General features: G+C 37.4%; 1 protein-coding gene across 20 annotated transcripts in view; it reads right to left on the minus strand.

Annotated features, from left to right (window-relative positions):
• Positions 1–2,664: 2,664 nt before the first annotated feature.
• LOC129353294 (pleckstrin homology domain-containing family A member 5-like) overlaps positions 2,665–22,741 on the minus strand; it is a 121,902-nt gene continuing 101,825 nt past the window's right edge. For 5 of the 20 annotated variants that reach the window (XM_055023757.1, XM_055022601.1, XM_055023573.1 and 2 more), the window contains 17 exons: positions 22,229–22,348; positions 20,641–20,694; positions 17,777–17,857; positions 14,832–14,894; positions 14,661–14,741; positions 13,876–14,025; positions 13,693–13,794; positions 12,642–12,800; positions 11,546–11,704; positions 10,181–10,301; positions 9,289–9,404; positions 7,668–7,883; positions 7,065–7,226; positions 6,150–6,283; positions 4,644–4,786; positions 4,278–4,356; positions 2,665–3,674 (listed from right to left, as the gene is read on the minus strand). In XM_055023757.1, coding sequence (XP_054879732.1) covers positions 3,617–3,674; positions 4,278–4,356; positions 4,644–4,786; positions 6,150–6,283; positions 7,065–7,226; positions 7,668–7,883; positions 9,289–9,404; positions 10,181–10,301; positions 11,546–11,704; positions 12,642–12,800; positions 13,693–13,794; positions 13,876–14,025; positions 14,661–14,741; positions 14,832–14,894; positions 17,777–17,857; positions 20,641–20,694; positions 22,229–22,348 — 1,998 coding nt within the window. In that variant the 3' untranslated portion in view covers positions 2,665–3,616. Of the gene's footprint in view, positions 3,675–4,254; positions 4,357–4,643; positions 4,787–6,149; positions 6,284–7,064; positions 7,227–7,667; positions 7,884–9,288; positions 9,405–10,180; positions 10,302–11,545; positions 11,705–12,641; positions 12,801–13,692; positions 13,795–13,875; positions 14,026–14,660; positions 14,742–14,831; positions 14,895–17,776; positions 17,858–20,640; positions 20,695–22,228; positions 22,349–22,741 lie in introns of all 20 variants that reach the window. The other 15 variants (XM_055022675.1, XM_055022758.1, XM_055022891.1 and 12 more) reach the window with 15 other exon arrangements.

Genomic DNA, 22,741 nt, shown 5'->3' on the forward strand with positions numbered 1-22,741 from the left:
GCTAAACTCGCCGCAGGCTGCAGCTCACAGAGGAAGAGGAGGAGCTCTGCTGTAATGGCGATGATGAAACAGTGAGGCTGCGACTAAATGAGTGAGGTGTTGAAATCTGAGGGGAATTCAACGTAAAGTTCACAGAAACTGAAGCAGCTGCACGCCTACATGAGTCTGAACTGTTTGTAAAACCCAAAGATCTTCTGTTCAGCTGGGTAATATTAGGAACAAAACAAGCAGAGAATATTTTTACTTCAATTTAGGTGAACCGTTTGTGCAATATTATGAGCTTAGAAACATAGAAAGATAAAGTAGGTTGATATGGAAAGAGCTATGGGGGGAGAAGGGGAGGAGGGGGAAGTTAAAGATTTAATAGTTTAAATAGTTTAAAGCTATAAAATTTTTAAAAATTGGATCATGAAGCAACTCCAAACTGACCTGAAAAGTACTACTGAGTGTTAATTAGAAAAGAATGAGGAGTAACTTTCTGGCCCCCCCAAAATAAATATATATATGATTTAAAAAAAAATAAAGTAACCAATAAAGTTAAAAATATGAAAAAAAGGGACGTTTGACATTCTGAGATTAATTCAAAAAATTTCAAACTTTTTTTCTAGCAAATTTTCCAAAATGCTTTTCAAACTCTGAAAATTCAAGATTTTCAGAGATTAATGTCTAAGTTAATGATTTATTTTTTTTTTTTTAGCAAATCTTCGACTTTTCAAGCTGATAAATGCCCAAGTATTTTTACTAATTTCCTTTATGCAGTCGTAGAAAAAGATTTCGCATATTAAGTGAAATTGCAAAAATTTTAAGAACCACCAGAGGGCGCCACAGTTCTATTTTCTAACTGGCCCTCATTCCGACAGGCTGAAATGCACATGCTGAATCTCAATTTTATCTAAACTTTATGTGCACATGTTTATGGAGGATAATTGTTAATCAGTAGAAAAACAAAAAAATAAAAAAATAAAAAGATTTACCAATTTAACTGGAATGCTTTTCTCTGAATTTCTCATTATAAGCTCCTCTTACGCCTGTTCTGTGGTGCGTTTGAGAGCAACCCATAGCATCGGGGATGATGCTAGCGCTATCAAAACAATAGCCAGGACACAATAAATTCATATCTAAAATAAAGCTAGTTTGCTTTAGTGTTGTTAGACGATTACCGCTGCTATAAATGGAAGCACCTGACCTAGCGGTTGTTGCCGAAGCAGACCTCCATCAAACGCTTCGCCAACACGGATAACTTTCTCCACCAAGAAAAATCTAATGTAACCAGTAACTTCGAAGTGGTTCATTTGTTGCCGCAAGGAATTGTGTGGGTTAAACACTCAACAACGGAACATTTTGACTCTTCTACCTGAAGTTTCAGGATCCTTGAACCCTGAGATGTCAAAATCTCAGAGAAATAAAAATGGCGGATTCAGTTAGTCGGAAGTCCTCGCTTAGTGGCTCCACGGGAAATACTGCGGCGTAGTTGTTCAAGAAACATAACAGAGAGTAGAGAATAGTGAACTGATTGACCAAAACAGAACATCTTGTTCAGTAAGGAAGGAGAAATAAAGCGGGAGATTACTCGGGAGACTGGAGCGCATCCTGGGTGTCATTTTCTGTGAGCAGCGCATAGGAGGCGCTGTTGCCTTGGTTTAACACCATGAGTTGGCCTAGAAGAAGAGTATGAACGAAGCAAATTCAGAAGACATTAAGTAAGAAAAAGCGGAGCAAATCCATTTTTCTTGTACCAAACTGTATGAGATCAATTTCTTACGGAGCCCCCGAGGGGACATGGGGATTTTTTTTGCGTCCTCTTTCAAAATTCCCCCCCATAAAATTCCCCACGTCCCCTAGGGGGCTCCGTAATTTCTCGTTCTTCAACTTCCAAAGTATGAAGTAAATAACATGACTATGATCATGATCATTATAAAACCGAGGTGACTTTTTATTTCCTCTAATAGAGAATCATCGTTGAGTAGGAAAAATTGTACTAATGTTTGTTTACTTGAGTAAAAGTAAGAAAACACTCATAAAAATACTACTTAAATACTGAATAACATGTAATACAATATTTTAAAAATAATGTCTGTTAAGGAATTGTTACAATACATTTATACTTAGTTGTTAGTATTTATAAATATTCAAATCATTTTTGAAATTAAATTTTTTGGTATTTCATGTGATGATGTTTATTGACTGTTTTTAATTTGTAATGTCAAATGTAATGCATTTACATATCCATTTCACGTGTTTTTTTAATACAGAAAGAATACTTGCAGAGCATTACCTGGAGTTTGCAAGTAACATTCAACCGTGTGTCATTCAGAAAATATATGATGGAGATCAGTATTTTTTGTTTAATTCTGTTTCTAATGTGAAGTCTAACACTTTGCAGTTATTATCAAATTTTAGTAATATATTCTATTTTCATCAACTTCCAGTTGACCTCAGTGAGCGGTGCCGGAAGAAGAGGAATGTAAACTGAAGAAGAAGAAACAGCTCAAGCTATTTACTTGGGTAATTTTGTTAAATCAGAAAATGAAGACCCAGGATCAGGATGTAGAAACTCGGCTGACCTGGGAACGGCTTGTACCTCCGGAGCACGAGCTGCACCTTCAGCTTCTCTACAATCATAAAAACAGTAAAGAATAAATAAAACTGAAACGCAAACAACTATTAAAAACTGCAATGTTTATTTAACATGATATAAAACAGATGGGATATGAACATTTGCAAATCAAATCTGTATGTACGTACCTATATATTGGGTATATATTCCCATCCTGATGCACCATGTACATTATATACACAGTAAACCTCTGATAGTTACACTTTATACACACACGCAAAAATATCTTCAATTTACAAAGGCTTCTTTTTTTTTATTGCTTTTCTCTTTTAGACATGCATTTTTTTTAAGCTCCAGGGCTTTAAACCAACATGTCCTAAAATAGTACCAAATTTTTGTCCATCTCTCAATTTAAATATATATCTCAGACATGGGGAACAGAGAGATACTTAAGTCAGAACATTCAAATATGTATACGCATCGGCAGCTGACTGGAAACATCGAAATTTACAAATCATTTTAGTTGATCCAATATTATATATGAGGAATACAGATCTGGCATTAATCAGTATAGACAAGTGTTCTTTACAATAAATTGATAAATATAACTAGTTAGCTAAATGTCAACATCTGAAAAGCAGTCTGAATTAAATATTAAACTTAGCTAAAAGAATACGCAGAAGCATCTTAAAACCTTTAAAATGTGTTGAAACACAAGTGGAAAAAGTGGCCTAAAATACTCTATATTCAGTCTGTAGCCTCCCATATATACAGATAGACCTATATTGCAACAACCTATTAAAACTAAAAATGTAATAAAAACAAACTGAAAATGAAACTGCAGCATCAACGGTAAAAAAAACAGAAGAAAGGAAAATGGGAGGAGAGTTTCCTCTTGACGTGGGGAAATGTAACCGAAGACTGGCGAACACGCTTCCGATGTCACAGTGAGGATACAGAAGTCCGAGGCTAAACGCTGCCAGGCTGAAGTTGGCAGTTTCACGTTCTGTAGGTCAAGGCCTTGTGCTGATCTCCAGGAAGAAGATCCTCAGGAGGAGTTTATGGTTTCCTTGTTACTTCCTTCATGTGTAGGTCTTTACTGAGGCCAGAGCCTGTGCTGGAGGACGACAAATGGAGTTCAAAATGACTTTCAGGTGGATTTTTACCTGATAAAATAAGCATTTCAAATCATAAAAAGCTTTGAAACAGAACCTTTTACATTTTGTCATGTGTCTTATTGGGATATTGACCAACACAGAGTTGTGAATAATTGCCATAAGGTTGTGCAATGTTTTTACAATTTTATATTGAAAGTTTGCGCTGGCAAATTAGCTTAGATTAAAGGCAACACTGCAGGTATGTTAATGATGGTGTTACGTAAAACATTATCAGTTTTACGTAATACCGCCCCTTTAAAGGCAACTAGTTGTGCTGGATTTCAGTTTGGGGAATATTACTTTACCAAACTTTCAGATCTTGAATCATCAAAACGTTTCGCTATATCACATAAAATCCCAATAACCACTATTGAAGTTATTTATTGGAAGGTACAGGTAACACCGAGTCAAACCATGCTAACGCACAGCAACAAAGAAGACGTAACAGCACCCGATAACCGTTCCCTTCATCATAGCATGTTTTATAAATTATGATTGAGAAATTAATATGATTATGAAGAAAACAGGATGATGAAGGACCTTACTAGTGCCACTACACACACATGAAGTGAGAGCCGTCAGTGAGCTGAGGGGGTGTGTTGGGAGACTGTGGGGGTGAGGAAGAAGATGACAGGCTTTTCACTGCAATTAAAAAAAGCAACATGTTGAACACACAGCCACACACAAATGATAATAATAGTAATAAAAAAAACAATAATTAGGTCAATAAGCAATTACTAAATGACCAAACAGCAGAATTAAAGAATAAGATAGATGAAATAAATTAGGAAATTAAAAGAGTGTGTTAAGAGAAATTAATTACTAAAGGAAGCAGAAAGTTTGTTTCTAAGAACATCCTCCCACCAGTTTTTGTTCAAGTTTCTTCGATGTAATCCCCCTCCGTGTGTCTGTCGTCCCTGCAGACGTACCTGCTACCAGCTTGCTGCGTTTGGAGGCCTCTGCTGCCAGTTCGTAGGAGATATTAATCATCTTCTCCTTCTCCTGTACAGTGACCTCCTCTTCATTCACGTCCTCTGGGCTTAAAGCTAAACTAGGCAGCACATTCGCCATGCTAGGAGAAAAAAAAACACACAATGGCTTCTGTAGTGTGTACTGCAGCTTTTATATATACAGTGCAGTAGCAAGTTATTTGCCTGCTTATATTTTGATTTTTTCCTCATTTTTTTTTGCCACGGTTGAACAATAACAAGAAAAAAAAAAACTACAGTGTCATAAAAACATAAGGATGAGTGTTTTAGATTATTAATTTTATTTAAAGGTGACCCATTGAACTAGCTAGATTAGGTCTATGGGCTACAATGATACATATTCACTACATTTTTTACACAAAATCCTTCCGAGATGACGAGATTTCAGATTTATGTTCTGACGAAATGTTCTAGAACTCTGCCCGGGTTGCTAGGTAACAGGCAGAGTTCCACTGGGGTTGCTAGGTGACGGGCAGAGTTCCACTGGGGTTGCTAGGTAACGGGCAGAGTTCCACTGGGGTTGCTAGGTAACGGGCAGAGTTCCACTGGGGTTGCTAGGTAACGGGCAGAGTTCCACTGGGGTTGCTAGGTAACGGGCAGTGCCTGCTGATTTGTGACATTGCAAATAAAAAAAATGTTGACATCAAAAACAAACTAAATGTCAAAAACTGCCTGGATGTTTTTATTTAAGTGCTTGGGCTGTTTTTAGAAGCAGCAGAGACCCAAAAAGTGATACATAAACACACAAAATGAACATTTTCCCTTTATTCAAACATTTTGTTACTCAGACATGCAGAAAACAAAGCACATTTGGTAAATGTTAATGTCAGACAGAGATTATCTAAGTAAATATGAGCTCATATTATCTAAATCTGATTTTAAAAAAAGTTGCCACATTTTGTAATTTCTTCTTTTAACCACTTGGACTTTTTAATACAATATTAAAAATACAGTAAAAGTTGCAAATAAACAATTAAGTTTCCTTTTTGAATAAGAAAAAGCTAATTTTACAGACGGGAGAAGCTCTTTCTATTTCTGGAGTCCAAAGCTTCAGAAACGGCTTTCTAACCCTGCACAGACAGATGGATGTGAACCACTTCATTTCCAACCTGTTGTTGGATTTCTTTGGATATGTTGCTTCTAAAATTGTTGTCAGCTGTTGCATTTTTTAAGTCAACCACAGTTTATTGAAGATTTAACAAGGGGTAGCAATCACATTTTTATAGTTTTTTCCCCTTTAATCAGCAAAATCATACCTTTAAAACTGCTTGTCGTATTTACTCAGGTTATATTTGTCTAACATTAAAGTTTGTTTAATGATCTGAACATGAAGGGGAAAGTACTTTTTAAAAACACAAACTTGTGTTAATATCAGGGATGTTTCTCTTGTGAAGTGCCTGAACCGAAACGTCCATAGTTTAATGTTATTGACTCAAGTATATTTACCTGTTTTTTGCTATTAGGGCTTTAATACGATCCACTTTCCGCCGCTTATCGGCCTCCTGCTCAGGACTCAGCGGCTCTTCTGGGTCCGATTCAATGTAACGCTCAGGAATCAGAACTTTGTCTGGCACAGAAAGCTGAAAAAGAAATCATATAAATCAATTATTTTGGAGATGACAAATAAAGGAAACAAAACTGATAGTTATACAGTTTAATAGATTTTCCTCCCCTGTTGTATTATTAGGACTGAAACTAATGACCATCTTAGTAATCAATCATTCTGATGATTAATCAATTCATTAAATAAAAGTCACATTTCTAGATTTTTTGCTGAATTACTTAAGCCTTTTTTAATTTTACACAATTTAGAAATACATTAAAAGATGGAAATAAGCAAATAACTAAGTTCCTGTTTTAAATAAGAAAATTACTTTCAGCTGTCTAAAATGCAATAACTGTAATCCTTTAGTGAATGTTTGATCATTTGTAGCAAAGGATGCTAAAAAATATTGTAAACTTTCCTGTTGATTATTCTTTCAATTAATTGGATGGCAAAAGGTGCTTATTAGGATTTTTCTTTTTCCAGAATCTGAAGCAGGTGATGCTAAAAGTGCCACTTGGGTAGAATATATTCACAGACAGCAGATTTGCTGTTCATTTTTAATGCAAATTGTACTTATTTTTTGTACAATTGTGACTTGATTACTACTCTGACTGTGCTGTTTTTTTTCCGGAAATGGCTACTTCTAGCGTCCTGATGCTCCAGTTTAATATTTAATAATTATTAACTTCTAAAATAATTATTTCTTTTTTAAATTGATCATGATTAATGCAGTTCATCATTTCAGCCTTAGATAACACCACACCAAACTTGTCTAGTAGTGCCAGAGTGTGATGACTCGTGTTCTGCTGGTTTACCTCTCGATCCAGGTTGAAATGATCGTCCTGCGACGATTCTTTCAGGCGGGCGATCTCCTCTGCCGGCGTCTCCTGATCCCTCACCAAGTTCTGGTGCCTGAGCGACGCCTCCAGCTCCTGAATGTCGCTGCTCATCACCTCATCTCTGCGCCTCATTTGGGACTGAACACATCACAAGAAACAAGAAAAGAAAAAGACAAAGTTACAGGATTTGATAAAACGCGTAAGGGAAAATTCACCAATCGGTCGGAGATCACAACGCATAAATCCATGTTTAAACTAATTTATAAAGCACGTACGAACTCTTTGTGTGAATAACAAGGTTCTGGTGACCAGCAGAGTAAGAAATACATGCAGTAACATACATTTAGGCTGTATTAGCTTGCAGATAAAAGCTACATTAGAAAAGCTAATTTTGCAGTTGCAACTAGATAGCAACTGCCTGCCATCATGGCCGTCAGTTACAAAGTTCACGGATGTGTAACGTCACATCAGAGCTACGATTAGGTCGCCTTTAATAAAACATTAAAATCTGCAGATCCGAACTCAAAGAAAACTGAATACGTCCAATAAATCTGTCTGTGGGAGCCAGCTGAGCGGCACCTTCATGCTGTGGAAATGATTCTCTCTGTTGAACGAGTGGCTGCGTGAGGGCGTGTTCTCCAGGCTGCCTCCCCGGAAGCTCAGCGACTTCTTCTTCTCCCTGAGGGAGCCCTGCTGGTGGCGGCGGATCCTCTCCATCTGCTCCTCCACGCTCATCCTGGGCCGGCTGCCGTCCACGGCGCACAGCTGCTGCTCCACGGCGCTGCGCGGCCGGTCCTAGCCAAACACCCAAAGTCAGTCTTTACTTGAACCGTGACGTTACCCGAAGCAGAGAGCCACCGACTTTTACCGCTTTCATTTTCAAGCACTTTCAAGGTCAATTTTCAAACTGTTTCACTGTGGAGATAAAAACAATACAACTCAAGTAAAAAAAGAGTTTAAACTCACTATTTTATGATACAATTTATCAGTGTTGTTAATAATATCTTGAGATAGTATTCCACATTTCACAGCAGCGACAAGTTAAACTAAAATAAAACTAAAATGGTAACACTTTTAATGCAAAGTTGATACTTTTAATGAACTCTTAGCACAACTTTCGGTGAAACTTTGAATTAAAAGTGATTATTTATTGAATGACTCTTCATGACAACAGTCGTAAAAATGTATGAAGACTCCTTTATATTCAGATTGTGGCTTTATTCTTCCAGTTGTTTCACTTTATTCTCAATATTTGCCCTAATACTCCATCATAAGTACAGACCCTGTGACACGGCACACAGAGTGAATATAATTTAAAAATAGCACAACAATACGGCCAAGATATCCAGCACTGCGACAATATTGCCACAGTAGGGACTTTTTTTATGTGCGAGATGAAATGGTGTCACGCTCCTGTTAGGTCAGCCCCCCTGATGCAGCTTCAACTCTAAAAACTGGGGATTGTTGAATATACTGTAAAATTTACCAACAACAACAGAGAAAATGTGACTTCTTAGACTGTTGCATGTTTCATTAATGCTTCCGTTCTGTGAACCAGACTGAAGTGAAGGCCTAACATCCTGGCCGCTGTTGCTGGCACGCTCCTGCAGACACACATGGCTGCACTCTGACGGCTCGGGGCTCATTACTGCCTGAATAGAAGAGGCTGATGATGTGAAGTTGCTAATTTTCCGGTTTGTGCTTTGCTGAAGGACTCGCAGATGTGAACCTGGTGTCAAGTCCAAGCACCGTCCAAGCTGGACTGAAGCTAAACTTCACTATAACAATCCAGTTGGAATTTAAATGAACCATATATAAAGAAGCGTTTACAAGAGATAAATTGTGTTATATATTTATGTTTCTTTAAACAGAAAGCCGTGCAGATGCACTGGGAAGGGGACACACCCTGCAGCGCGGTGCACTAATGATATGGTTGGTGTATGTAAGATGATAGTGTTTGAGGCTGGAAACGGCATGAAGCCTGCTTTATGAGCATGAGTAACAGCCTGGCCATGTGTTGCACAACTTGCACACAATTAAAATGGGAATAAATACAATTCGAGAAAATTAGATGGTGTCAAGTTTACAGTTGTCCACAAAAAGTTCACCATGATAGAACCAAAAACAGTAATTTTGCTCCATTTCTACAGAATAAACAGCTGAAACACTGAGATTAAGTTCCAGCTGTTTGGTGACTGACCGTCCTGAGATCAGGCTTCCTGGTTTTCCTCAGTGTGACGTAAGATGCGATGGAGGAAGACTCAGGCACTGGAGATTTGGTTCTAGGTGGGACGATGCCAACAGGGTAAGACATGCCTAAACAGAGAGGTAACAAAAAATGTGTAAAAAATGTTATTAACATTCAAATAGTATCGGAAAGATCCGATATTTATAGAGGGATTAGTTGTTTGTAAACATATGATAAAATAAGTCATGCTACCAAATTGACATTAGTGGTTAAAATAAGTATTAATGACCCAAACACGCTACATGCAGGTGAGTGGAATTAAAAAATGGCCGAAACTTCAGTGGCTGGAGATTTCTTTAGTAAGAATATTAAAGTATTTCTGTTCATAGGAAGACCAGCTCTCACTGAGATCTGTTGAGTCTCTAAATATGTCAAACACATCCGTGTTGAGCAAAGGCACCAAAAAAGGGTTTTTGTAAAACTGTAAATTTACCTAAAAGACAAAATTCAAATGAAAATCATTTCCACCTATTTTGGTCACAATTGGCAGTGATTTTGACTGCAGTAAACTTTGCACTGGTCTCATTAAATTTTCTTGGTCAGGCAAAATAAAAATAATCAGTTTATAAAAATTATTGCAGTGTTTGGTCATATCCACAGAAAAATCCCATAAAATTCACATGTGAAAATAACTTGTGAAATCCATTTACTTTGTGAAAAATGAGCACACAGCTGCAGTTATCAAGGCAGGTGGTAAACTAAGCCGACAGAAGTCAAAAGTGCAGCAGGTCGAATGGGAGGCACCGCGAAGTACTGAAAATAAAACCTCCAACATCTGCTGCAGATAACGGGTGCAGCGATCTGCACGAAACCATTAAGATGCATGTTTTTTACTGGTTCCCACCTTTGTTTCCTGCATGCTCTCTGTCAGACGGATGTTCAGATCGGTCCTCTCCGTTGTTCTCATCCACCTCGGCCACGGTGGTCAGTTCTGGTTCACTCTTATACAGCCTGTAGTCGGGACCCTGCAGAGGAAAACAATGTTAACATGAATGGAGAAGAGAAATATATGTAACTGTAGCTACCGCTAAGTTAGAAAGCAGGCGGACAAATTCAAACTTAGGCATGGTTTATTGTAGGGATGCAAACAATTAATCAACTTATGATTACTTATGATCGATTGCCAATCGATTAACTACAAATTAACTAATGACAACCTTCTTTTAGTGTTGTAGTTTGACCGTTATCCATAAGAGGGCGCTGCTGGTCATCCTTAAGCGGAGTTATTTGATACAGAGATAAAGATGGCGGGCCATACCAGAACAGAGAGTATTTCTGTATGAACATCTCTTTGTTCATGGGGAAATATGTGTCTCACCAGATTTTATCTTTTATTTTATTTTTCTATGGAGAAACCCAAGAGGATCCCGTTTCCCTATATTTAGTCAGAGTTGGGTAGTAACTAGCTCCATGTACTCAATTACATTTACTTAAGTAACGTTTATTAAAAAAAAATGTACTTTTAGGTGTATTTTTACTACATTGTGCTTTTTACTTAGTAAAGATAATAATTTTATCACTAGGTATTGTTACTCTTACTTGAGTAAAACTTCTGGTTTCTCTATTTGGTTAAAACAAACATATTCACCAGGCAAAAACGCACTGGTTTTGTTAAAGTATTATACAATTTTTACAGAAAGAAACTGAATTGTTTTTTGTCTGATGTTATTTGCATAGATTTTTCACCACATACGTTTTTAGTTTTCCTTGAGTAATTTATTGGATGCCTACTTCTTTTTTTTTCTTGAGTAAAAACGTGTCAAAGTGGTGCTATTTGGATTTGAGTGCAATTAATATGAGAAAACCAGTCAGTGTTTAATTCAGCTGGCAATAAAATGCTTTAATTCAGGATATTATAAAAATACAGGCTTTTATGTTAAGTAAAGAAGGTTCTCCATTTTGATGCATAGAAAACTGAGGTTTTTAAGAAAATGTCTGTTAATTATTTAATCAACTTTAGACCAACTCATTAATCGAAAACTTGCATCCCTACATGATAGCATGAACACAATAAGGCGACACAAAACAAGAACACAGAAAATAATCAAAGGCTCCAAAACTGAAACTAAATTAAAAAAAGATGGAAGCATTTTGAGGGACATGGATGAGACCTAACCAACTAAAAAAATAAAAATTGAACAAATCCAGTGAACTCAGGAATGTGATGAAGCGGCTGAGAGCGGCGGGGTCAACAGGTCAGCAAGCTTACGCTCTGCGCGCTATTCCTTTGATTGGCCTTCCTGTCTTCCGGCCTGTGGAGCGCCGCGGGCCGCGCACCAGAGTGAGAGGCGGGCAGAGGGGGAACGACAGGGGAGTTCGGCTCGTAGGAGTGGGGAAGAGGCGGCCGCGGGGGTGCCGAGTCCTCCTCCTGGGGATTATATAGGGCATTACAGGACAGGAAGCAAAGGGACACATGGTGCCACCATGCAGGATCAGGGCAGCAGCCATCTGCTCCAGAGCCGTTTTAGCCCATGGTGTGTGCTGACCATCTGATTAGCCAGATAGCGCCTCCTTTATTGTTGCTGCCTGACTGATGCGAATCTTTGGGGCAATTTATGCTGCAAGCAAAAGGAACCGGCTATTTCTGGACACATTACTGCAGGAGATTAAACACTTTTTACCACAACTTTTCTATTCTTATTCAAAAAGACAGGCTGAAAATTTAGGGCTGAAATTATTAATCAAGAGGAATCGATTATTGAAATAATCATCAACCATTTTAATAATCAATTAATCTTTAGCTTCAGTGTACAAACTCAAGCAATTGATTTTATTTTCAAAGAAATCTAAAATAAGACAAAAATCAAACCAAATTTCAGTTCAAAAGGACAGGATAAAATGTGGCACTGAATCAATTGGATTAATCGATTATTGAAGTAATAATCAATTAATTCAGTAACAGATTGGACTATTCAGACTTTAAAAAAATTATAAAAACAGACAAAAATGAACCCTGATTTCTGTTCTGATTCAAGAGGAAAGGCTAAAAATTTGAAGCTGAAATGATTAAACAGATTATTTGTGATTGATCAATTCATGAAATAATAATCTATTAATTTAGCAATCGATTAATCATTAACTGGGGTATATAGACTGATATAAAAGGGGTTTGCAGAATGAACAACAGTCTCAGAGGAACAACTATCTATAAATATGCTAAATAATTCAGAGCTCACTGAAAGAATAAAAAGTTGTTACATTTTAAGGAATGTTTATTTTAGGTTCAGAATGCGCCAGTGTTTTATCTGATTAATCATGAGAATCATCGTTTACGAAGAATAATCTTGAGTTTAAAAGCGCCTCACCTCATTATTGTGCTTACTGAAGCTGGAGTTGGACCCATAGAGACCCGTCCCGTCGGCAGCATTTCTCTGAGCTTTCTGTTTATCCAGGGCCTCCATCACATCCTGAATCCTCCAGAGCTCCTTCTGGATGCGGACGTGCTGCTGGCTGGGAGGCTCCGTCTGAGAAAACAACCAGTAGGTTACTGGTCTGATCGATGCTGCATCAAGGTCATCATATACAACCTTTGATTGGCCTTCCTGTTGGGTAGTGACTTGTTACATCTACTCAGTTGCATTTAATTGAATAACGTTTTGGAAAAAAATTACTTTTAGGAGTATTTTTACTTATGAAGTATCTCTATTCTTCCTTGAATAAAATTTGAAGATTTTCTGCCCTCTGAATGAAACACCTCATACGTAGCCGCTGTCAACTCTAAAGGGCTTGTCGCCTGAATAAAACGGCAACGTCTCCTCTGATTGGCTAATAGACAATGTGCACTACTGCCATTTATATGTCATGTAACTGTTTACATTTGTCACAAAAATGTTTTTTTAATTACTTATCGCGTGAACAAGTTCATTCACATGTGATCTTAAATTAATTTCTTATTTAATAGAAACACAACTTCAAAATTGTGAATATTCGACAAAGGTTTTTGTACATTTTGGATGGAAACGCAGCTACATGGTGACTCAGAAAATCCCAGCGGTTTTCTTTGGGATACATTTTCTGTGATCAACAGTGGCAGGTTTGTAAGAAATAACGGTTGCCCAAAATGACATGAACGTGTTTGACTTTTCTGCTCTGAATGAGTCAAGCTCTCTATTGCTACAATTTTCCCACAATAAAAGACAAGATAAAATATAGATTTAATTAAAACTTGCCAAACAATACAGTCATCAATAATTCACTTTGCAGTCAGCCAAGAGCCCTCAAGCAGAAACCTTGTATTTGCCAGAAGCATCAATAAAAAGCCTCGCTGAGTTTTCTCTTGAGCTCTAAAATTTATCGTTCTGAATTCAGTGTTAATGCTGCATTAACTTGTCATTCGTGGAAGATAAAGGATCTTACCTGTGGGCTACCAAGAGCTTCAAGCTGCTGCAGTAAATTGTTCTTAGCTACAATCACTTCTGCTTCTATCCGTTCAGACTCTCTACTGGAGCGCTCCAACTCCTAGGAGCGAGAGAAAACAATAAGGTAAAAACTTTTATCTTAAATTACATAAAAAAAACAGAGAGAACAGCTCGAACTCACAGCAGTGACTCGGGACAACTCCCTGCAGGTGCTGAGGAGGCCGCTCTGCAGCAGGTCTCTCTGTTGGATGACGCCCTGCAAGGCGGCCGGGTTTTCTGAGCCCAGCTCAATCTCCTGGCTGGCCGACAGAAGCGCCGTCTCCAGAGTGTGCTAAGAACAAAAGAAAAGAAAAAACACATACAGGTTCTTAGATATATATTTGAAATGGTGACAGAACTTGATTTTTTATTGCATTGGCAGCTAGTTAGCGTTAGCCTCAACATCTCGAATTAGAAATCTGATAGAAAAAGCTGATTTTGAGATTAATCTCTGAAATTTTTAAGATGGGGAAATTTCTGAGTTTGAGAAATAAAAATTTTTTTACTTTTGAAACCGAAACATCCATGTTTTTTCTAGAAATATTTTAGATTAATCTCAAAATTACTGAGTTTTTTTCTAGCGATTTTCGTTTTACTTTTGGAGCTCAGAGATGTTATTTTGAGAAAACTTGTGTGTTTTTTAGGTGGAAATTTACTCCATTTTTTCAATCTACAATGGCTCTTATGAGCCATCATATTTCTCTAACTTGTAATCCAGTTTTAAATTGGTTTATGATTTACCAAATGAATATGTCGGATTAAATTTTCTCTCAACGCTTTAAAAGCCTACAAAAACAAAATTTTAAACAATAAACTCTACATTGCATATATAACTTAGCTTTATTCTTTTTTAAATGACACCACCACTTGTCAGCATCTGTGCTGCTGTTTTGTCTGAAGATTTAATGATGACAAAAGTCTCATCACCTTCTCCCTTAACAGCTGCTGAAGTTTCTCCTCCTGCATCTTCACCACTTTATCCTGCTCACACAGCCTGCTAATTATACTCTAAATACACACAGAAAACAAAAGAATAAAAATATATCAAACATACCTTACAGCTTAATGAATAAATGAGCAATTGAGGAGTGAACTTACATCAACATCCTCCACGTCTGGCAGATAGGTGTAGACTGGTTCCCTGTAGTCTTCTGGACTCATCTGTGAAGACAAGCACAGCTTTAGATGGAGGTAACAGATCTGCACATACACTTTAGGATCTGGAGATCTAATGCAGTGCCGTTACAAGGCTCTTTCAGTGAGCCAGAAGATTAAACCCTGAATGGGAACTCATAATTCACCACATCAGAAAACCTACATCACCCAAAACCCGCAGAGGAAAGCAGACGGCCCAAACACAATCTCTCTGCAGGAGGAGCTTGTGAATCACGTTTCTCAGGTCGTTTTTCTCCATCAGTGAGACAAGTTTGTATTATTGGAAACGGGAAAGGAAGGCATGAACAGTGGAGACCAGAAATTTACAAACACCGAATGAAAACAGTTTTTTTCTCACTGTCTGAAGTTAAATCAGAACAAACTTCTCTGGTTTTAGGTCAATTAGATTTACCAAAATTATTTAGATTTTCTGAAATCCTTAATAATGAGAGAAGGAGTCATATTTATTTACAGCATCAATGTCTTCACATTGATAGAACCGGTGTATCTGGATCAAGTTAGTGGGTCGCCTGGACTGAGACTCAATAAATGTATTGTGTGCAGATATTCAGCTTGGTTATCACTGACTGGTGGGAAGCTGATGGAAAATTAAAATATCAGATCTGGTCGAAGTAACACAACAAAACTCTTCATTGTGGACCATATTGTTGAGTGAGGATCTCTCTATTGTATCCTTGAACAAAGCACAAAGATTTGAGGAGCCATTTAGGAAAAAAATGTTTTGTACGACAACTCAAGCTCTGGTTGTTCATGCTAATTGCTAACAAAAGATACAAAACTGTGGAATCATTATCTGATATCGGTAAAAACTTGCTTTGCAAGGTGTAGTCAAGTCTAAAAAAAATAAATGTTTACTCCGAGCGCAAAGACAAGAAGAAATATTCTGTATGCAGCATTTTTATCTCCTTATATTGTAGTTTCTAAAGGGAAAATTGAATAATATTGATTTTGACAAAGTAAATCAAAAATCAATGCATCTCTAAACATTTAGGAACAAAATATAAATGTATTGTGTAAACAACAGCACTTCTAAATGCAGATCAAAAACAATGTCATATTTTCCCCTTTAACTAATTCATTTGAAGAAAAAAAAACTAATGAGGTCAAAATATGACAGATTATGGAAGTAAATAAATATTTCCTGAAACAATTTGTGAGACTTTGAAAGAAACATTAGATATCAGCTGCATTGGATCCCTCGTTTCCACAAAAATAATGTGCACATAACACACATTTACCAACTCTTTAAAAATATAAAACGATGCAGTCCTCAAATATTGAGACAGTGACTTATTTCTGAGTTGATTTATGTTTCTACCCACATTGGACATGAAACAGCAGAACAAGCAAAAGATCAGATAAAGTATACCGAAACACCACTAAATATTATCACGTATTTTTGTCTAGTTTCTAGTGCAAAGATCTTAATACACTTGAAATAAGACAAAAGTAACTTTTCAGAAATATATGCATTTCTAAACATTTAGGAACAAAATATAAATGTTAAGTTTATATATACATATTTTTACTAACTTTAAGTCAATAAAAATTTTACTATAAGTGAAAATATTTGCCAATCTCCTATATCTTGCTGAAAAGTTAACTTGTAAGTTAGTTTTGTGTTATTTCAAGAGTACAAAGATATTTGGACTAGAAACTGCACAAAAATATTTGGTGAGAATGATGTTTTTGCAGTGTAAATACAATGTTCACTGCAGCTTTTACTATTGTTTTGGTAGAAGACCTGTTTGGTTTCACAGTAAAACATTTATTAATTTTACATCCAATATGAGAGAAATAAAAAATAACCCATAAAATAACTCACTGCCCAAATATTTTAAGACTCTACGGCAACATTCCTCTCACACGTTGAGTGGCTCACACACTTTCCCTCTGCTCAACCACATGGTACACTTAAAGCAGCAGGAACCACATGGCATTCCACAGAGAACATGCACGCTCTCCCGCAGCCCGGAGAGCCTCACGGTGGGGTCATGTGGACTACCAGCGACATGGGGAGGGACAGAGGGGAGGGACACAGACTTCTCGCTTCGCAACAGGTGGGAATGCAGCTAGCTGGAGTGGCGTCGGTATGTCAATGAAGGGGTGAAACGGGTCCCAGCGGGGGTCAAAGAGGTGCCAAAGTGATGTCAATAAGAGGGCAACCGCTTTATGACGATATGAGGTGAAAGGGGAGAACGGTAAAGGAAAGTTAACTCAGAATAATCTGAAGTGCTGATTGGTTATATGATATGCTGAATGCTATAACTTTAAAGGTGACCTATTAGGCAGGTTAGAATAGGTCTATACATTCCTGCTGATTTGTGACTCTACGTGTGTAACGTTTTTCAAACAGCTCACTTTCCAGACACCAGAGAACATGAACTAAATGTCGAAAACCATCCAGGTGTTTTTGACATTTAGTTGAAAACGCTAAATGTCTGAGCGTTTTTTTTAATTTTTTTAAGCGATCTAATGAGATTTCTAGGGACGCACCAATATGAAAATTTGGGCCGACATTGATATCAGATATATAGTGTAAAATGTGAATAAAATGTGAATCCAGCCTTTATATAGCCCCCCAACACACAAACCCGAGAATGAAGAGCGGGGATTAAACTGAGCTGTGGCGAGAACACATACATCGGATTTATTCGTCTTGAAAGTCATGCCCACGAGAACATGACTTCTCCTAATAAAAAGAACAGTCAAAAGCGATGGATGAGGAGGTGCTAGCATAACAAACAAAACAAAGAGACCAGTCTCAAGATGCCGAGAGGACTTGGACATCAAAAAGGAGGAGCATTGCAAAACAACGGCAGCGACTGGTGAGGATGAGCTGGAGCAACGCCTTTGGCTGGCCTTACTTGCTGGTAAACTTGAGGCCTTGGGGCAGAGTTCTCAATCAAAGTGTGAGTCAAGACGATTAAAGGGTCAATTTCCTTCATCTAGTACAGTGTGAAGAGGAGCGATACAGAAAGTGTCAGAAAGTTTACAGCAGTGAACTTGAGTTTTGAGACAAACGCCACAGCATGATTACACCTCTCCGATGAAGGCGACTCAGACATAAACATGTGCGTCTGGAAATGACAGGAATGGATGTAGATCTAAGAGGCAATAAGTCAGACTTACTAACTGAACTGTGGTGCAAAGCACTAAGAGGATTTGTGTCTTAGAAGTGAAAAGCTCCTCTTAAAATCTTAACTTATTGTATTAATACTAAACGGCAAAAACACAAAATCTCACCAAGTATTTTTAGTTTAGTTTCTGGTGTTTGAAATAAGACAAAACAAATTTTTCAGCAAGATATAGGAGCTTGTTAAAGTCAATATTGATGAAAAGATTCTAGTTTCTATATTTTAAAAGTGAAATAATCTGTCAGAGGATTAAAACTGATATTAAGAAATTCTTTATTTAAAACAAGCTCCTATGTTTCTGAAAGGTTACCTGTAAGTTAATTTTGTCTTATTTTAAGTGTAATAAAATATTTGTACTAGAAACCAGGCAAAAAAAAAAAATACTTGGTAATATTTTGTGTTTTTGCAGTGTACTAAAGCAGATGGCTCTTCTGTTGCCTTCAATGCTTTGTTGTAAAATAATGTGAGTGAAGAGGGAATTATTTGTTTACAAATATCAGAGGCAAACTGTAATGATAATTATTGTGAATGCATTAATGTTGCTTTGTGTATTTTATAAAACCCTTAACTAGAGGAGGGAAGAAAGTAAGACTTTTTACAGAACCCAAATAAAGCATGTGGGCTTTTATTTAACAAATGTGCCAATTAAATTATGATACAGATTTAAATGATTATTGAAGGAATGTGTCTGCAAACACAGTGGTGGTTAGGGGTATAAATGCATTCTAGCTCACAATACATCACTGCCTTCATGAGGCAGGACTTTAGCGATATTTTTGGGAAAATTAAGACTGGATTCTGGGTAAATACAACCAAAACAAAAAGAGTTTTGCGCTAGCCAGAGAAATTTCTCATCGTTCTTTTACCAGAGGCATAAGATAAATCCTACCGCCATTAAAATCTGACTCTACTCCATTTCTGTTTACGTTTTGTGAAGGAAGTTACGCTCATTGTTTTCTTCAGAAGTTTTCACGTGTCATTCAGTGGTTTTTGGTGCAGCGCCCCCACAGGCGAGGAGATGAACTGGTTTTTCAATCAGTTTGTGTGAAAGTGAACTGCAGTAGCTGAAAATTTTGCAATTTTAATCCCCAATCGAACCCAGTCTACTGGACTGTTCAAGTGTTTAAGCCCCGAAAGTATCTTGTTTTGATTTCTTTTTAATCAAGGCAGTTTAGTGCTAATCACAAAATTGAAAATGCCCAGTTTTCAATTTGTAGTTTTTATGCTTGGATAATTTTTTAGGAGCTCCTAATGCTTAAAAAGAAGAATGAAAATATTGATTAAAATAAAAATTTCACAAATAGGTTAAATAACTGGTATAATTATGATGGACGTCGTACAAATCTTTGAATGAACTTGTGCTCCAGATTCGTTAACAGATTGCAAAACAGCCCCAATTATACAGTGGAGCATCTAAATCTGAACAGATCTGGGCAGAAATAAATAAACGTGCAGGAAGAGTGTGGCAGGAGGCAGCCTGCTGCACATCCCAGGTTTTGTTTCACCACAAGGCTCCACATGTGGCTGCCACATGCACGCTGTGTGTCTCCTGTGTGTTGCGCTCTTCCCTGCTTTTCGTCTCCATGCTGCGACATCAGCAGAGAAGTAGATGACGTTCTCTTTCAGGACCATAAAAACATGGGAGAGTAGCCTCTTAACGTGCTGTTATAGTGCGTTAGCTCTCACTAATAATGATGTTGGCATAGCACTTTAGCATTAGCTTCTGCTGACAACTATGTTAGTATAGTGCTTTATCAAATACCATGTTGGTATAACATGTTAGCATTCACTTCTGCTCATAAGTATGTGATAGCACTTTAGCATTATCGTCTCCTGCATATCATGTAGCACTTTAGTGTCAGCAGAACTAATATTTACAACTAGTTCGTTAGTGTCAGTGCAACAAACTTTATTTTTGTTGTATTTACCAATTACATCTCCATCCCATAACCTTCTAGTAATGGCTCTTCCTGAGACAGCCTCCAGTTTGACAATAATCATCATGCCATTTTAATATCACGAGCGTTTGTGGCGCATGGTTACACCCCTAGTGATCCCATCACACGATGTGCTATAATAGAGATAAGCTAATTCACAGTTCTGAGAAAACATAAGCATTTGAGAAAACCCTTTAAATGTCACTACAAACCTTGTGTAAATCAAGTTGTTGTATGTGTGCAACTGCTGTTTTCTTTGGGAAATACAAATAGAGATGGATTAGAAATGTGGATATTTTGATATTACCACCTTAATATAAATATTTCCAGTACAGGAATGAATGAGTGTGAAGATTAATAAGCTTTAAGTCTGAAATACCATCAAAAATCAGTGAAACTATAGTTGCTCATTTCTTTCAGATATTTCAGCTAATTTTGTGTTAAACATAAATATTTAGAATAAGAAAATGAAAAAAGGAAGGAAGGAAACTAAGATGGATGAAAGGAAAAACTAAAGGCTTTAGATTTTTTTTAAAAAACTACATAAATGTAAAAATTTTAGTATATAAAAGAAGAGAAAGAAGTGATGAACACAACATTGACTTAGTTCAGATCATCACCACAGGAAGGAAGCCATGCATTCATGCACTACCCCACCTGATTGTCCAAATACATGAGGTTCCTTTGGAGGTGATGGGAGAGAATGTCGTTCTACAGTCGGCAGCAAAGCAGCGGAAAGAGAAAGGAACAGTGAGAAAAAAAGAAGTCCTTTTATTACCAGGATGCGTCTCTTTTTTACTTAAGAACCACAGAACCATGTCATGTATCCAAATATAGCCACAGAGAAAAGGAAGCAGGACAAGCCGATGTGGAGAAAGCAGGTCAGGCACCATATAAAACTGTAGAACGTGACAACATGAGTCTGCGACTGGATGGGTGCATGATGACAAAATGGCCCCATACAGCCCTAACAGTACAGGAAGATAAATATGAAAGAGACCAAACAATGAAGAGTGAAAATTATCAACGCACAAAGATAAATTATTGGGCTCTAGTGTTATAAAAATAGCATATTTTACTTAAAATAATACCTTATTTCTTTTGGTTAGGCCAAATAAAATCAATTCATTGATTAAAATAAGCTCAATAATGTCCATTGTTTTTCTGTTTTCACTCTTTCTTCCAAAAAAAATGGATAACAACAGTATTCAGTCAGTTTTTTATTAATATTGAAGATTTATTGAGTTAAAATAATTCCCAGTAAGACTTTTGAAGAAATGTGCAGAAGTCTGACATAACAGCTGTCATAAACATGAAGAAGACTTTATGATTGTTGGTCTGTTGTCACCAAGTGTCATTTGGTAAATAACATCACTTTTAATGCAATTTGTAATGCAACTTTGCATTGCTCCATCTTCCTGGTTTTAGTCAGAACTCCAGCTGCAGCGTTCTGGGTCTGACTGATTTTTAGGCAGACCTGTGAAGACACTTGCAGAAATCAATGCGACTAAATATGATCACGTGGATGAGTTTCGGCACATCTGCTCTAAGCATCTGTTCAATGATTGGATGGTTCAGAGTCACCTGGTGACATCATAATGTAGAGCTGAGTATCATCTGCGTAGTTGTGGTAGTTAATATTATTTCCTGTTATAGCCTGAGCTGGTGGGAGCATAAAGATATTAAATAAGAGGGTCCTAGCTTGAGCCTTGGGGTACTCCACATGCGACTTACCTATTGAAACAAAGACATCCCTGTTCTTTATGTAAGATTCAAACCAGTTAAGTGCTGGACCGGAGAGTCCGGTCCAACTCTCCAGTCATTCCAGTAATACGTCATGGTCAAAATGCTGCACTGAGGTCCAACAGAACCAGCAGCGTGGTTCTTTCAGTCTGTTTGTATGGATACATTCATAAATATTCTCCATGTCCACTAAAGGTGTCATATCAGTCTGATGCAAACCCCTTCAAATAAAGTGTTACTCAATCTTTTCCTATATTCTGCTGAAAAACTACTTGTTTTGTCTTTTTTTACCTTTACTATAATTACTTGGCAATATTTTGTGTTTTTGCATTTAAATATGACTTCCAAGCACAACAAAGAGTCATTTTTGTAGCCTGTAGTGTGTTGGTTCTGACTCGGCCATGCATGAAGACCAACCAAATCTTCTGGACGAAGATGGATCATGAGTGGGTGGAGATGGCACATACACCACACGCCAGCAGAGACGACCCTGGGGCCTGACCTTTGGGTTGTTGTGATCCATGTTTAGTTGCATAAGCTGTGCTACAGTGTGGTCCCGGATACTGTTTAGCTCTGCTTGCTGCCGCCGCAGCTTTATCAGCAGCAAAGTCAGTTCCTCAGGCTGCAGGGAGGGCGGAGAAAGGAGGAGACACATCCACAAAGAAACAGGGACACACCGTCAGGGAGAGGGAAGGGGAGGAGAAGTAGGGCTGCAACTAATGACTGTTTTAGTAACTGATTAATCTATTGCTTATTTGATTAATCGGATTTTTAAAAAGCCACATTGTGGAGCCTTTTTATTTAATCACTTGAGCCTTTTTTTAGACAAGATTAAAAGATGCATTCAGTTCCTTTTTTAAAAAAGAAAGTACATTTTCTACTGCCTAAAATGCAACCACATATTATTCCTCTAGTGAACGCTCAATCCTTTGAAACAAAGTATTCATCTGAACTAAAGAAATACTTTCAATAATGTGAAAAATTCAGCCTGTTCCGCTTGACTTAACATTAACAC

The sequence above is a fragment of the Poeciliopsis prolifica genome, unplaced genomic scaffold (genome assembly GCF_027474105.1).
Source record: "Poeciliopsis prolifica strain line A6 unplaced genomic scaffold, Auburn_PproV2 SCAFFOLD001, whole genome shotgun sequence".
Lineage (NCBI taxonomy): Eukaryota > Metazoa > Chordata > Actinopteri > Cyprinodontiformes > Poeciliidae > Poeciliopsis > Poeciliopsis prolifica.